This window comes from Erythrolamprus reginae, chromosome 1 (genome assembly GCF_031021105.1).
Source record: "Erythrolamprus reginae isolate rEryReg1 chromosome 1, rEryReg1.hap1, whole genome shotgun sequence".
Classification (NCBI taxonomy): domain Eukaryota; kingdom Metazoa; phylum Chordata; class Lepidosauria; order Squamata; family Dipsadidae; genus Erythrolamprus; species Erythrolamprus reginae.
Window position 1 is genome coordinate 104,463,547 of NC_091950.1, and position 17,797 is coordinate 104,481,343.

The 17,797-nt window shown below is 41.2% G+C and overlaps 1 protein-coding gene across 1 annotated transcript in view; it reads left to right on the top strand.

Annotated features, from left to right (window-relative positions):
* Nucleotides 1-7,558: 7,558 nt before the first annotated feature.
* SLC1A2 (solute carrier family 1 member 2) overlaps nt 7,559-17,797 on the top strand; it is a 37,198-nt gene continuing 26,959 nt past the window's right edge. The window contains exons 1-2 of the mRNA XM_070735054.1: nt 7,559-7,688; nt 11,700-11,852. Of these exons, the coding sequence (XP_070591155.1) occupies nt 7,559-7,688; nt 11,700-11,852 (283 nt within the window). The remainder of the gene's footprint in view (nt 7,689-11,699; nt 11,853-17,797) is intronic.

Consider the following 17,797-nt stretch of genomic DNA (forward strand, 5'->3'; position numbering starts at 1 on the left):
ACAACATGTTAGCAATAGCACTTTTTAACAGAGCCAGCATATTGCCCCCACAATCCAGGTCCTCATTTTACCCACCTTGGAAGGATGGAAGGCTGAGTCAACCTTGAGCCGGTGATGAGATTTGAACCGCTGACCTTCAGATCTACAGTCAGCTTCAGTGGCCTGCAGTATAGCACTCTACCTGCTGCGCCACCCTGGCTCATTCTTCTTCCTGTGGCCTTTTGTTGCAGGATCAAATTTAATTTCGTTTTGTTTTCTACAAAACTAAGTTTGCGGGTATGTGAAACCAATAAATCATAATGAATATTTTACCCCCAACCTCAAAATTCAAACTAATCCCAAACAGTGCTCTGCAATGTTGATTGGAATCATGAGCAAATTGAAACTGTTGTTGATTCGGATCTAGATTCAACCTATAGTTGGTTGAGATCTAGAAAGAAACATGTCATCTGGAACAGAGAAAATAATCAATTGAAATCAGAAGAGAGAGTAAAGTAGTGGACTCCAATATTTTCCAAAATACTGTATAGTAGGAATTTTAAAATATTCTTATAAATACGTCTGTTATAGTAGGAATTTTAAATATTCTTATAAATATGTCTGTTATGGTTGAACTTAGGGATTTCTGGTTTTAATTATTTCAGATTCAAGTTTAATGCCAAAAGCGGTTAATCAGGTATACATAAGTTCCGCATCAAAGAAAAAGGAGGTATTTTTTTCATGAGGAAGGAAAGGATGCTAGGAAACAAATTATGAAAGCAAATTAATGTTGTTTTAATTATGAACTGTCAAATGTTCAGATCTTTTCCCCCCAAAGGTATACTGGCTATCTTTGTTTGAAAGAGGTCTACATAGTCTCTTGAGGCATATTACTATAGCCTAAATGTTGTAGTGCATCCACTGTCTTTCTGTATCAACCATTCTGCAAATCATGGTCTTAATATAGATGTCTGTTATAGCTGCGAGCTTGAGTCATGTGCAGTTGGGCATGATACATAATAAATATGAATATTGTAGCTTTAAATAGAGTATTTTTTTTCAAAAGGGTACAATTTAGTTTGGAAAAAAATAGATGGAAGAAAAAGGATGAATGGAGTATACAAAATGGAAAATTCTGATATTTCTGAGAGAGAGGATCTAACATGTAAATCGTTTTATTTTATATATTTTTGAAAGGAAGCTGATGTTTCTATTTCAAAAAATGGTAAAGCTATGTTATCAGTTCCTTAATAATAAAACTAAGCTGGACTTTCCTGAGATTTAGATAATCTTTATTCACAGTGCTCTGGTCATTCTAGAATCAATTGTATGATGGCAAATTAGTTCCTGTCTTATAGAATAGAACAGAACAGAACAGAATTCTTTACTGGCCAAGTGTGATTGGACACACAAGGAATTTACCTTTGGTGCATATGCTCTCAGTGTACATAAAAGAAAAAGATACATTTGTCAAGAATCATGATTACAACACTTAATGATTGTCATAGGGGTCAAATAAGCATCGAGGAAACAATCAATATTAATAAAAATCTTAAGGATGCAAGCCACAAGTTACAGTCATACAATCATAAGTGGGAGGAAATGGGTGATAGGAATGATATGAAAAAACTAGTAGTAATAATAGTTATCCCTTTCATTGAGAAAATGAGTTAGATCTCTTTGTTGTCTTCCTCTCTTTTCATCAGACTTGGTAATTATATACAGAGTAGAACACAAAAGGACAACAGAAAAATAAATTAAAGTACTTGTGTCCTAATCAACTCATGAGATGAAAAACAAAACTTAAACACTTTCACTAATATATAATGGTTTTATGTGCTCAAAAGTGGAACTTTTGGTCTCTTAGGAAGGATGCCTTGCTGTGTCTCTAAATTATGATGATGAGGCCCAAAGATAGTAACAATGACAAATGTGTATTTTATTTTATGTACACTGAGAGCATATGCACCAAGACAAATTCCTTGTGTGTCCAATCACACTTGGCCAATAAAATTCTATTCTATTCTATTCTATTCAGTACCTGGGTGTCTCTACCAAGTTAGGGAAGCAAGAGAATACAATGTATGTGTTGCAGTAATAAGCTAGGTGTGATGGAATGTTCACCTGGAGCAGCAGTATGAGAAAGTTTGGCAACACAGAGAAAGACCTGAATTAAGGGATGACATAGTCTTGACCTGAATAAGAGGTTCAGGGAAGCCTTACTCTTGGTTTGGACTAATATTAGTCCAGTGCTTCAATCCCAGCAATCACTTAGTCAAAGAAGTTGAGCCTCAATAACATAAAAATGAAATGCCTACTTTTCATGTTGGATATATTAGATATACCATTATGTTCATTATTCAGTATGGTTCATTTGGTACAGTTTAAAAGTCCAACAGTACTGTTGGCAAAATTTATTCATTATTTATTAAATATATGTGCCATCCCTCTTCCCTGAGGGTTACTCAAGGATACTCTTACAAGTTACAACAAAAGTAAAAAAAATATTAAAATATTTAAAACTACCAAGATTAAAATATTGTTAAAAACTGTAAAAATATTGCTATAAATCCATAATAAGTGAGAGCTAACTAAAATAGAGTAGAACAGAACAGAACAGAATTCTTTATTGGCCAAGTGCAATTGGGCACACAAGGAATTTGTCTTGGTGTATATGCTCTCAGTGTACATAAAATAAAAGATACATTTGTCAAACAATGTTTGCTATTTTGGCAGCAGATATCATTTAAGTCAAAATACAGATGACAGAGAGCTAATTAATGCAAAATATTATGTAGTTTGTTTGCTAAGCCTAAGCATCTCAGAAGCTGCCTGACTTATGAAATGTTTTGCTAAGAACCTTGACAAAGTTCCTTGAACTTGATGGCCTTCCTTCTCAAATTTTGTTCTGCTCTCTCCTACCGGTAGTCTGCACATAAGGATAGTAGCTGATTCCAGAATTTCTGTTACTAAGCAATCATAAAGTGCAATGTCACATGACTATGCCACTGAAATTCTGGCATTTCCAGTTGCCATTCAACTAGTAAGATTGTTAAGTGCAATATCATGCCAATCGTCTCTGTATCGCTCCAATTTTGATATATGTGCTGCCAAAGCAAAATACTTAAGAACAATATCATATGATAGCCATTTGCATGGCTATTGGCTTTCCCATTGAGTTTGCTTGTACGAAGCCAGCAAAGAAGATTGCAAATGGCAATCATGTGACTGCAGGATGCTGTGACTATCCTAAGAATGAGGACCAATCATAAACACTACTCATAATTTTGAAAGTTGCTAAATCAGTTATTATTAAGTGAAGACCACCAGTAGGATTTAGGGAATCATATCCTATTTTTAGATCACTTCTGTTGAAGTGGTGATTCTAGGCCCCATGAATGCAAAGAACTTATATAAGATATTAATTGGTACTTAAATGATCAGATGAATGAAAATGTTTCATCCATAGATGCAAGCAACAAAATTATAGTCATAAAAAGACAAGGTAATAGGAAAGATGAGAAAGATACTAGTAATACACTCCCTACTAGGCACTTTGACAGTGTTTTGGGAATTAGTTGTTTAGTAGAGTATTGGCATGAAGGAAGGGTTTTGTTGCAAATTATATTAGCAAAATTAAAAAAAGAAATGCTACTAATTTCAGTCGAATCCGTGGAATCACTGTTTGAGATTGGTTATTCATTGATGCTCTCTAAACTGGGCTGTTCATTTGAAACATATGCAGTTTTGTTTAGACTAAAGATTTTTTATGGAGAATCTGGAAAAGTCAAGATTCATTTTCTTTTTAATGATAGAGAAAGATTGTGTATGTTTGGTTTTCATCACACATCTGTCAAAAACTGAGCTAATTCGTATGACGTATTAAGCCCCGTTGTAATTGGGTTCATGTGTCATCCAAACTTAGAGTGTGGTTAAGGAATATATTTTAAATTGTATCTGATTTGGTTTTATTTTGCTTACTTAAACATAGTTGGCATGTCCAAATTTGGATCAGTGGTTATTCTATAATGAACTCCTTCTTAGTTCTCTAAGAAATATGGCTTCAGTATCACTGCTTCTGGGCTCTCTTTCATGTTATGAAGCTATGTAGGGCATATCTTTAATACACACATTCATATAAACACAGAAGCTATAAATTCTGTAAGAATGAATGGCTCCTATAAGAAAAAATATTTTGGATACTGACTGCAGAAAACCTAATTATCACAAAAGATTTAATAACTTTTTAATATAATTTTAATGACACTAGTCCTCCCAAGCCTTGGCGATCAGCTAAGAAAATGGAAGAAAGTAGATGTTAAAGAGTATTTTCTCTGTTGATTTTCAGATATTCTTAAATTAGAGAAATAAGAAAATGGAGCATTGCATTTTCTGGAGCCCCCCCCCCCCCCAATTTATTATTACAACACATGTCGTATTATCATTATTGCATTTTTTATGCTTGTTCATTGCACTTACAATTTTTTTAAAAAAATGAAAACTTATTTGTTTAAAAGTAGAATTAATAAGAATATACATATATAATCAACCAATCATTGTTGAATGATTGGTTTGATAGGTTTTCTTTTAATTGAATTTAACGGATGTTTTAATGTATTATTAATTGGATTCATATTATTGTTCTGTTTTTGTACATGCTCTGAGCTACCCCGAGTCCTCGGAGAGGGGCGGCATACAAATCCAATTAAATAAATAAAATAAAATAAATAAATAAATAAATAAAAATGTCATATAATAATAAAATAAAATTTTATCTCTAATAAAATTAATGCTGGCATTATCCCATGAAGTAGTTAACTATCCATAGCATTAGGCATAATGAAGTGGGTGCTTCAGCCAGTTCCATTTCCTGCTTAAGGCACCAAAATATAGGTATTCCTTGACTTATGACTGGTTGCTTTAAAAAGGTATTTATGACCCGATTTCTAAATTTGTATAGCTGTCCCCACCATTGCTGTCATGTGACTGAGTTTTAACTGCTTGCAACCAACCTGTATTTTATTCACACACCCATGATTTATGATATTTTTGCCAAAAGTGGGCATTTACTTTTGGTTTCAGCAAAAATATCTTAGAGACAATAATGGGTTTGCTTAATGATGATAGAGTCACTTAACAAGCATAGTGACTCAGTTAATGACAATCTGCGATAACCTGTTTTATTAATGTCACGACTTATAACCAAACTGGGCAGGCTTCATTATGGTTGCAAGTCAAGGACAACCTATATAAAGAGAAAGGTCACCCTTTGCAACTTCACTGCAAGGAGCAAAATATTTGAGCTGACCTGTCATTAAGCAATATATCTGGCATGCACATAGAATTTCTATTTTGAGGCTCATTAAAAAGTTTTGAAGCTCATTAGTGAGTTTTTCCCCTCATTACTGTTTTGGGACAACAGCTGTTATGAAGCAGATGGCATTCAAGCCAAAAGAAGAGAGAGAAAGGAAAAAGAAGGTTGCAGATCAGATGGTCAAGGAAACGGCTAAACTTTAAAGCCAGCCCCTGGATCTCTCATGCATGAAGATTTTCCTTCAGTATGATGGCTAAATTAAAACTGCTAAGAAGGTGGGAAAACTGAGAAAGAACGCCATGGTAGACTCCACCAGCCTTTGCATTTTTCTCTGTTAATGGTTTTAAAGTTTCCTTACCAGTGCTAAACTAGTACCTCCGGAACTGCCTGCTACCGCACGAATCTCAGCGACCGATAAGGTTCCACAGAGTTGGCCTTTTCCGGGTACCGTCGACTAAACAATGTCGTTTGGCAGGCCCCAGGGGAAGAGCCTTCTCTGTGGCGGCTCTGGCCCTCTGGAACCAACTCCCCCCGGAGATTAGAACTGCCCCCACCCTCCCTGTCTTTCGTAAACTACTCAAGACTCACTTATGCTGCCAGGCATGGGGGAGTTAAGATATTCCTTCCCCCTAGGCCATTACAAGTTATGCATGGTATGTTTGTGTGTATGTCTGGTTTATAATAAGGGTTTTTAGTTGTTTTATTAATTGGATTGTTGCATATTGTTTTTTAGCATTGTTGATAGCCGCCCCGAGTCTACGGAGAGGGGCGGCATACAAATCCAATAAATAAATAAATAAATAAAGAAGGTGCATATTCGAGCCCTTTATGCATTGCCTGCAGAAATCTGATAACAAGCAGAGGTTCAACATTTATTTCTTTGGGATTTTTTAAAATTTGGATTCCAGAATTAATCAGAGCATTGGACTCAAGTTAATATGGCCCTTTCTGACTTTAAGAATCTATCTTTTCAACTGGCATTTCTAGTCATGTTTCAATCATCATTTCATTTCATTTCACTATATTCATCTTTAATTTCTTCATTTTCTTTTATTTTTATTCTGCTGATTTCTTGTGTTAGATATCAATGTTGAAAATGTGTGAGTAAGACCAAACTGTACATTTCTGTATAGAATCTAGTCATGCTAGGCCCATTATCTATCATTACTACTTCATCCATTAAAAGGAGTGCAGTGGCTCACGAGGTTAGGACACTGGACTGACAATTGACAGGCTCACGCTTAAGACCCAGTTGGGCTGCTGCAAGAAAGGGTGAGTTCCTATCACATGCTCTAGATCCTGCTGGGCCAGCAGTTCAAAAGTGGGTGACCACAAATAAATAGATGGGTAACATTTTGGTGGACAACTTAATGGGGACATGAAAGGAGCTCCCAACTCGGCACCCCCTGGAAAATAGTGATGTCAATGTTCAATCCTTTCAACCCAGAAATACAGTGATACCTTGTCTTACAAACTTAATTGGTTCTGGGACAAGGTTCTTAAAGTGAAAAGTTTGTAAGATGAAACAATGTTTCCCATAGGAATCAATGGAAAAGCGATTAATGCGTGGAAGCCCAAAATTCACCCCTTTTGCCAGCCGAAGCACCCGTTTTTGCACTGCTGGGACTCCCCTGAGGCTCCCCTCCATAGGAAACACCACCTCCGGACCTCTGTGTTTTTGCAACACTGCGATTTCACTGAGGCTCCCCTCACTGGGAAACCCCACCTCTGGAATTCCGTTGCCAGCGAAGTGCTCGTTTTTGCACTGCTGGGATTCCCCTGCTGGGATTCCCTTGCAGCATCACAAAAACACGGAAGTCCAGAGGTGGGATTTCCCATGGAGGGGAGCCTCAGGGGAATCCCAGGAGCGCAAAAATGGGTGCTGGCAACGGAAGTCCAGAGGTGGGGCATCTCAGCGGCGGCGGTGGGTTTGTAAGGTGAAAATAGTTTGTAAGAAGAGGCAAAAAAATCTTAAACCCCGGGTTTGTATGTCGAAAAGTTTGTATGATGAGGCGTTTGTAAGATGAGGTATCACTGTACTTCGGTGCTTCTGACATTAATGTAGTACTATATCCATTACAACATTCGTATTATTCTTGAAAGAGGGGACCTCTTGACTATAATTTCAGACTTTTCCAGTAATAGTGAAATCACTTATTGTAGAACATGGTAAATCAACCTCTTCCATTTTCTTTCTTAGTAGAATATCTTGTAGATTTTCACATTAAAATATCTTAATTTTATTTTTATTCTAGTGCCAACAATATGCCAAAGCAGGTAGAAGTACGAATGCATGAAAGCCATATGAGTCCAGTGGAACATCAACCGAAGAACCTCTGTGTACGACTCTGTCTTTCACTCAGAAAAAATATGCTCCTTTCACTTACTGTATTTGGTAAGTCAACCTGAGGAAAAAATATATTGGCCAAATTAATCAATGGATTAACGTACTAAGTTTTGATATGCTAAAGATGTCCCCTCTATCAGAGGTGGATTCCTACTGGTTCTAACTGGTTCTTTAGAACTGTAAGAAATTCGATGATGATGTCATAGAGCCGGCTCTGTCGGTGTCTCTGTGGGCGCTGGCGTCTTGGATTTTGCTTCTGTGTATGTGCAGAATCTATTTTATTATTTCTGCGGACACACGGCTCGACCCTGAGCAAACCAGCAGCAAAAGGAACTCTAACCCTCCCGTGCCCCCTCTCTACTCCTTTTACTTTCTCCCCTTTTCTTGCCTAGAACTCTATCCAAAACATTTGGGATGCTTCTCTCATGTTGAACCCCATCTTTCCCATGACTCCTTTGAGACACCCTTAATTTTCTTGTATATTGTTACGAAGCCTAAGAACACATACTGTATTTTAGGTTCAGTAAGCTTCCCTATTTTACTTCTGCCTCCATTTCTCTCTTTGTCAGCCATTCAAAGTAGACCAGACTAGGAAACTAAAGTCATCCAGACCAATACTGATTGTATCATGATGTTATCGTAATATTTGCAAGAATCTTGCAAATCTAAATGCACTGAAATTCCAGTCCTAATTATTGTATTTAACCAAAGATTGCCTGTACTATTAATTTTATTTTATTTATTTTTTATTTATTTTATTTTATTTATTGGATTTGTATGCCGCCCCTCTCCGCAGACTCGGAGTGGCTAACAACAATGGTAAAAGACAATATGTAACAATCCAATTTAATAAAACAACTAAAAACTCTAATTATAAAAACCAAACATACACACAAACATACCATGCATAACTTGTAATGGCCTAGGGGAAGAAATATCTTAACTCCCCCATGCCTGAAATTTTGTTCATTTCCATCATATTGCAGCAGAGGCGGAGTAACGACACGGACACAGAGCTGGATTTAAAACTGGGTCACTTTTATTAATTAAATTAGCATAATTTATTCATTAAATTAGCATAAATTTAACTAAACCTAACAAGGACCCTCAGGGTCAAACAATTACTTCCGGGGTGGAAAATGACATCAGAAAAACTTCCGGAGCAACTTATGGGCGTAGCTCCATGCTGATCCAGGTGAAGGGCCCTGTCCTCAACTGGATCCCAGCCATGCACCTGCATGTGGGAGGTCTTGCCATCTAACCCCTACAAGGGGATAGAAATGGGCGGGACCCAAAGGCAGGTTCCCCCCAATTGCTCAGATCGAACTAAAAGCACCATGAGCCCTTGGAGAGAACCTGTCAATCATCCCCAAAGATGCCCAACGGAGAACACGCAGTTGCTAAACACCATCCAATTTCTGCCCCTAACCTGCCACGGAGTGGGAGTCAGATCTCTATCTTGGCCCCCCCGACTCCCCCCTCTATCTGCACCAGCTCGCGCAGTGACCTCTGCAGGTCCTGTAAAAAGATGGCGTTCCCCTGTTCTGACAGGTTCACTATGTGAGGTACTTGCTAAATGAGGAATATATGTACAGTATCTAGATAAGAAAGAGAAAGATTATTTCAACCAGCACACGCAAGTGTTCCAAAGGTATGATCATAAGTGATTAAAAATACAAAACATCCTCCTATAAATCATACTAAAACCATTCAATTTCAAAAAGTCACCAAGAACCATCATTTAGTTACTTACTTTATTTGTTTATTCAATTTATATACAGCTCACCCAGCCCATGATTCAGGATCAAATCACAACATAGAAATAGAAATATATACACATCATATTAGCAGAGTGTGCTTGCTTTATCCCAAATTAGATGAGGAAGTGGCGATTCATGTCCCTTGAGTTTCCAGCCAGAAGGCTGATAGTTTTTAGCTTTCTCTTTTACTGTGCACTTTCAGGGACCTGACCAAGCGATACAGTGATCTACTTTTCTCAGTTGCCTTCTGGGTATAGCAGCTTCCAAATATGGAATAGTTTTGACATTTTAGTGTCGTTCTTTGGCTTCCTGCCCAGACTTAACTAAAAAAAAATTACTGTACTGTGAGAAGAAGAGCCAAATCTGTACCCTTCACAAAGTCCTTCTTTATTCACTTCAGCCTGAATGGATAGCTGTGCTGTTTGTTGAAAAAGCTATGCAAATACTTTTAATGTCTCCCTGCTATTAAAGATTTTGAAACTGAGTTTATTTTTACATGGGCATTTGGTGCTGATTGACATTTGTAAGATGATTGACAGCCTTTCTTAGGTTAATCTTCAACAAGTATGTCGAGCTACAATAAAGCATAGCACATCATTCAGTAGTTTTTATTGCAGCAATTGCCTTTATTGTCAAAGGAAGAAAGATTGCAGGTACAATTTTTTTCCTAAGTGTGGGAAAAATGTTTCCCAAATGAAAGGGATCTTATAGGCCACTATATTTTTTCCCCATTTCCACAAAGAGATAGTTAATACAGATTGGCAGTTAACTATTAATGGGAAATAATGTTTTTATATGTGTCCCTGTTTTCCAAACCTATATGTTTGTCAGCTCTTTGAATTCAGCCTGATTAAGAAACTGGCATAGTAATGATTCCTGAAATGTGTTTTACTAGAATTGTTGCCCCCTCCCTTTAAGGAAAACAGGAAGAAGACAGGGTTGTTCTTTCTCACACTTTCTATTTTCCCTGAACAACTGTTGTCTTTCTCATTTCTCTTTTTCAAGGCCAGAGCTAAATTCCCCTAGAGTGCTTCATTCATATACAGTATTGCACATCGAGAAGAGGAGAGGAGGGGAGAGGGGAAGAGAGATCTCCACAATGTATTAAACCAAACATTCTTATTTACTTAGTAAATAAGATTTATCAGCCCCATTATCTTGTTGCAAAAATTATTTGCCTAATATTTCCGAGTCCACAGAGAAGGGCAGCATATAAATCCAATAAAACATATAAATCCAATTGCTTATTTTAAATTCAAACAGACATTAAATATTGTTATGAATGAGTTTCATTCTTTCAAGTAATTCAAGAAATTTTAAAGTTTTATTAAATTTTAGTGCTTGTACAGGATTTCTTTAACGCTTAAGGAGGCTTAAGACCTTATGATTTAAGATTTATTTTAGATAGATAGATAGATAGATGGATGGATGGATGGATGGATGGATGATATGGCATAGCATGTAAGTTTACAATTCTAATATAAATTCCAATACATTTTTGTTTTGTAACTCATTTCTGGTGGGCTGGTTTCCTGTAGGGACTGATTTTCTTGCTCCATTTTCAAACCTGTTTCTGGCACAAACTGACAAAATTCCGAGTTTAGCTTCTGAGTTTCTTAGTGAGTGAGGTAAACAGTCTTTCAGAATAGTTTGCAACCATGTCTTGGGAGATTCTACCAGTAAGCTGATTTACACAATGATTAGGAATATTCCTAATGTATTTTGTCTATTGTAAGGTAGCCTTTTCAAAATCACAGGCCCATCAGATATAAAGTCAATTAGATCAATCTTGGAATGTTTATGCAGCAATATCGTGATATCTACCCCAAATTCCTTTAAAAAGCATCAATTAGTAAATGGCCTCTGATTGTCAACAATTAAAAATGTTTCCAGCAGAATTGTACATACAGCAAGCAATATACTTCATTATCAAATTGCAGCAGCTGGCTTTAGTGAGAATACTCATTAAGTGGCTTTGACCAAGTAGCACTGCCTAGGTGGGAACCAGGCATTATATCTTTGTAGGCATCCCAAGACATCTGAGAAGCAGTGTTCAAGTCATCCCCCCCTCTGAATCAGAAAAGTGTAAAACATAAGTTTTTGTAACTTGCTGAGTTCATCAAACCAACCTTACCTATCAAAATTGAGAACTGTTGACGTGTCACGGCATCCTTATTTTCCTTGTTAGAGAACTGCAATTTGTTAAGATAATTCCACAAAACAATGAACAAAGAATCATAATTATTCAGATTATTTTCTCCTAAACTTTCCTTTCTATTATTCGTTTTGGTACATTCAGGTGTCATTATGGGAGCATTATGTGGAATGCTCCTTCGCATGGCAACTCCTATTAATCCTGATGTCGTCATGTTGATAGCCTTCCCTGGAGATATTTTGATGCGGATGTTGAAAATGTTGATCCTCCCTTTAATTATCTCAAGTTTAATCACAGGTGAGATATATTACGAACAACTGGAATTTCATATCCTGTGAGAAATGAAGACCTTTGGGGTCATGCTGACCACTTTTAAAAATGTATTAGTAGTAGTAGTATTTATTATTTATTATTTATTATTTATTATTTATTATTTATTATTTATTATTTATTATTTATTATTTATTATTTATTATTTATTATTTATTATTTATTATTTATTATTTATTATTTATTATTTATTATTTATTATTTATTATTTATTATTTATTATTTATTATTTATTATTTATTATTTATTATTTATTATTTATTATTTATTATTTATTATTTATTAATTATTAATTATTAATTATTAATTATTAATTATTTATTATTTATTATTTATTATTTATTATTTATTATTTACTATTTGTTAAATTTGTATGCCGCCCCTCTCCGTAGACTCGGGGTGGCTAACAACAACAATAATAATTTTTCTCCATAATTCAACATCAGCATATCCTTGGTAGGGGAATCAATAATGTTAATCAGTACTTTAAACTTTTGTTTATCAAAAAAATGATATTTTTTTTCTAATGATCTGTACTCTGTAGAATTCTGAGACTGAATGGCAATTCATGAATAAGGATTAAAATGTTACAGTTATTATTTTTTAACACAATTGAGTAGTGTTGTTTCTTCACTATTCCCTTCACTGATGTTCTCTCTGTTCAAACACAGAGATTCTTTTTGAGACCAATTATTGATCATTTTAATGGCACAACAATAAAAGTGAAATTGCCTCTATTATTCTGAGATTGTCAGAAAGTTTCATCATTATCATTACCACCACCAACAACAACAGAATTGAAGGGAACTTGGAGGTCTTCTATTCCCACCCACTGCTTGGGCAGGAAACCCAACATTACTTCAGACAAATGGTTATCCAACATCTTTTTTAAAACTTTCAGTGTTGTAACATTCAAAACCTCTGGAGGCAAGCTCTTCCACTGATCAATTGTTCTAACTGTCAGAATTTTTTTCCTTGGTACTAAGTTGCTTCTCTCCTTGATTAGTTTCCACCCGTTGCTTCTTCTTCTACCCACAGGTGCTTTGGAGAATAGCCTGACCCCCTTTGTGGCAACCCCTGGGATATTGGAACCCTGCTATCATGTTTCCTCTAGTCCTTCTTTTCATGACCTCAGGAAGGCTACCATATCTAGGCCACAAACATCTGGATGACCACTAGATAGGAGCAAAAACTTTGCAGTTTGTAGTTATCTTTGCTGACATCTAGTGATCTTCTGAATATTTGTAATGCATATATAGGAGGCCTACTTCAGGGCTGCTATTGAACAAAGCACCTTGAATGGAAAATATCACACTGTACAAAAAAAAACCTTGTATAAAGCAATGTTCCAAGTACAGTAATACCTCATGATACGAACTTAATTGGTGCAAGGAGGAGGTTCGTAAGACGAAAGGTTCGTAAGACGAAACATTGTTTCCCATAGGAAACAATGTAAAGTCAATTAATCCGTGCAACCAAAAAAAAACCCGCAAAAAAACTGCTTTCGGCGACTGCTGGGAAGCCGGGCGGCTGTTTTAAAAGGTGACAGCCGGCCTGGGGGGCTTCCCAGTACCCCCCCAACCCAGAACCTGGGTTCGGGGGGTGCTGGGAAGCCCCCCAGGCCAGCTGCGACCTTTTAAAAGAGCCGCGCCGCTTCCCAGCTGTCTCCTGAAGCCGAACGCGGAAGTTTGTACATGCGTCTTCTCTGATTTCCTCCCTCCCTCCTGGCCTCCCTCCTCCTCCTCCTCCTGTATTCCGCCTCCCTCCCAGCCTCCGGGCCACATTCTCTGTGCCGCCAGCCGGCTGTCATCTTCTAAAGAAGCAAGAAGAGGAAGAGCTGGGCGCCTTCCTCCACCAACACCGGCGCCCAGCTCCTCCTCCTCTTCTTGCTTGTTTAGAAGATGACAGCCAACCGGCGGCGCGGAGGCTGTGGATGGTGTGCGTGTGTGGAAAGGGTCAGCGGGAGAAATGGGGGGAGCCGTGGCCACTGCCCCGTGGAAGGGACCCGGCTGGGACGCTCCCAAAGGTGTGGGCTGGGGTCTTTCCAGGAGTGCAAGCAGCAGGCGTGGGCTGGGGTCAGTGACGGAAGGCAGCCGCCTGGCCCGGGAGGCGCGGCTTGATCCGCTGAGCCTGGACGGCCTGGAAAATCGCAGCCCCTGTTGCCTGCGGCGGCGAGGGAACCCAAGCCGAGAGCAGCATCACCGCGGCTCCTGGCTCGGTTTCCCTCGCCGCCACAGGCAACACGGGCTGCGATTTTCCGGGCCGTCCAGGCTCAGCGGATCAAGCCGCGCCTCCCGGATCAAGCCGCGCCTCCCGTCACTGAGCCTCGCCGGCCCGGAAAATCGCAGCCGCAGGCAACAGGGAAACCGAACCAGGAGCCGCGGTGATGCTGTTCTTGGCTTGGGCTCCCTCGCCGCCGCAGGCAACACGGGCTGGGATTTTCCGGCGAGGCTCAGTGACGGGAGGCGCGGCTTGATCCGGGAGGCGCGGTGATGCTGCTCTCGGCTCGGTTTCCCTCGCAGCCGCAGGCAACACAGGCTGTGATTTTCCGGGCGGCCAGGCTCAGTGGATCAAGCCGCGCCTCCCGTCACTGAGCCTCAGTGACGGGAGGCGCGGCTTGATCCAGGAGGCGCGGCTTGATCCGCTGAGCCTGGCCGCCCGGAAAATCGCAGCCCGTGTTGCCTGCGGCTGCGAGGGAAACCGAGCCAGGAGCCGCAGTGATGCTGTTCTCGGCTTGGGTTCCCTCGCCGCCGCAGGCAACACGGGCTGCGATTTTCCGGGCAGCCAGGCTCAGCGGATCAAGCCGCGCCTCCCGTCACTGAGCCTCAGCGGATCAAGCCGCGCCTCCCGGATCAAGCCGCGCCTCCCGTCACTGAGCCTCGCCGGCCCGGAAAATGGCAGCCCGTGTTGCCTGCGGCTGCGAGGGAAACCGAGCCAGGAGCCGCGGTGATGCTGCTCTCGGCTTGGCTTCCCTCGCCGCCGCAGGCAACAGGGGCTGCGATTTTCCGGGCCGGCGAGGCTCAGTGATGGAAGGCCCGGGAGGCGCGGCTTGATCCGCTGAGCCTGGCCGACCCGAAAGATCGCAAGGCACGCTGCCTGTGGCGGCGAGGGAAACCAAGCCGGGAGTAGCGGCGACACTGCTCCGGTTGCCTGGTCCTCTCCTGCCTCCCACGCTGATGTTCCCCGCTGCGTCGGGCGCCGCCAGCCCCGAGTCGGATGCACCCTCGCCGCCGCGCCCAGCCGCTGCCCGCCCCGTCCTAGCCGGAGCCTGAGCCGGGCCCGCTCGGTCACGCCTCGCCCGCCGCCCGCCCGATCCTGCGCCTCCTGCTTCCCCCCCCCAAGCCAAAAATACAAAGGCGGTCTGCCACCGCCCGCGGAGCAATGGGAAGCTGAAGCCGCTGGCGGTTTCAGACTCCGTTTGCTCCATGCTGCTTCGCCCTGCCTGTCATGCGGCGGCAGACCGTCTTTGTGTTTTTCGCTGAGGGGGGAGCAGGAGGACCTTCCTGACTCCCTTCCCCAGCGCGGGACCTCCTGCCTTCCCTCCCAGCCAAAAACCCAAAGCGGTGACAGCCGGGCTGTGGGGCTTCCCAGCAGCCTCCGGAATGCCGAACCCGGAAGTTCGGGTTTGGCGTTCGTAAGATGAAAAACGTTCGTAAGAAGAGGCAAAAATTTTCTGAACCCCGGGTTCGTATCACGGGTTGTTCGTAAGACAAGGGGTTCGTATCTTGAGGTACCACTGTATATAAATTAAAAAAGAACATACAAGTCCACAGACCTATAGGCATTTATTTAGAAGTATTTCTTCTTTAAATACAGTGAAACTGATTCCTGATGAATATACTTAGGATTTTTAGAAACCAATGAATTAATCAATTAATCAGTGGAATGATTTGCATGCAGAAGTTGTGGGCGTTCTGACACTGGAGGCTTTTAAGAAGAGAGCCCAATCATTTGTCTGAAATTTGTCTCCCTGTTCAGACAGGAGACAAAATAGGACTAGAGAACCTCCAAAGTCCTTTCTAACTCTGTTATTCTGTTACTTCTACTTTAATTGAACTGATCGATTACTTTTTTAAAAATTGAACTGATTAATATATATGCTCTTCAACATATTTCAATCATTTAAGATACCTTAGAGATTTACAGGTCTCTATAAAATGAATTATTGTACATATTGTACAATATCCATGGTATTTTTCTATGAAAACTGTTATGCAGGACGTTTGGTATCAAAATCATATACAGTGGTGCCTCGTCTTACGAACTTAATTCATTCCGTGACAAGGTTCTTAAGAAGAAAAGTTTGTAAGATGAAACAATGTTTCCCATAGGAATCAATGTAAAAGCGAATAATACATGCAAGCCCATTAGGAAAATCCAAAACATTAAGGCTTTTTTAAAAACAAAAAAAAAGCGGTGGGCAGACGAAGCTGAGGCAAACAGAGTGGGGGGAGGGACAGCGAGAGGTGGCAAGAGGTGGCAGTTCCAATGAAGCAAGGCGAAAAGAGCCTCTCTTGAGCTCCATGAGTCTTTGTCTCCTATTTCTGTCCAGCCCACTGTGCTCATTTCCCCCACACCTTTCTCCTCTCTTGAGCTCCGTGAGTCCCTGCCTCCTGTTTTTGTTCCCCCCACTCTGCTCATCTCCCCCACAACTTTCTCCTCTCTTGAGCTCCATGAGTCCCTGCCTCCTGTTTTTGTCCCCCCCACTCTGCTCATCTCCCTCACAACTTTCTCCTCTCTTGAGCTCCATGAGTCCCTGCCTCCTGTTTTGTCCCCCCCACTCTGCTCATCTCCCCCACAACTTTCTCCTCTCTTGAGCTCCATGAGTCCCTGCCTCCTGTTTTTGTCCCCCCCACTCTGCTCATCTCCCTCACAACTTTCTCCTCTCTTGAGCTCCATGAGTCCCTGCCTCCTGTTTTTGTCCCCCCCACTCTGCTCATCTCCCCCACAACTTTCTCCTCTCTTGAGCTCCATGAGTCCCTGCCTCCTGTTTTTGTCCCCCCCTCTGCTCATCTCCCTCACAACTTTCTCCTCTCTTGAGCTCCATGAGTCCCTGCCTCCTGTTTTTGTCCCCCCCACTCTGCTCATCTCCCTCACAACTTTCTCCTCTCTTGAGCTCCATGAGTCCCTGCCTCCTGTTTTTGTCCCCCCCACTCTGCTCATCTCCCTCACAACTTTCTCCTCTCTTGAGCTCCATGAGTCCCTGCCTCCTGTTTTTGTCCCCCCCACTCTGCTCATCTCCCTCACAACTTTCTCCTCTCTTGAGCTCCATGAGTCCCTGCCTCCTGTTTTTGTCCCCCCCACTCTGCTCATCTCCCTCACAACTTTCTCCTCTCTTGAGCTCCATGAGTCCCTGCCTCCTGTTTTTGTCCCCCCCACTCTGCTCATCTCCCTCACAACTTTCTCCTCTCTTGAGCTCCATGAGTCCCTGCCTCCTGTTTTTGTTCCCCCCACTCTGCTCATCTCCCTCACAACTTTCTCCTCTCTTGAGCTCCATGAGTCCCTGCCTCCTGTTTTTGTCCCCCCCACTCTGCTCATCTCCCTCACAACTTTCTCCTCTCTTGAACTCTGTGAGTCCCTGCCTTCCGTTTTTGTCCACCCCACTGTGCTCATCTCCCCCATGCAGTTTGGAAGGGGGGAGTTTGTCACTGGGATTCAAAGCAGTGCTGACAAAAAATTAAGGGAATCCCAGCAAGGGGAGCCTCAGGGTAATCCCAGCAATGCAAGATCGGGCGCTTTGGCTGGCAACGGAAGTCCGGAAGTGGGGATTCCCAGGGAAATCCCAGCGGCGGCGGCTCAGGTTCATAAGGTGAAAATAGTTCAGAAGAAGAGGCAAAAAAATCTTAAACACCGGATTTGTATCACAAAAAGTTTGTATGAAGAGGGGTTCGTAAGACGAGGTATCACTGTAT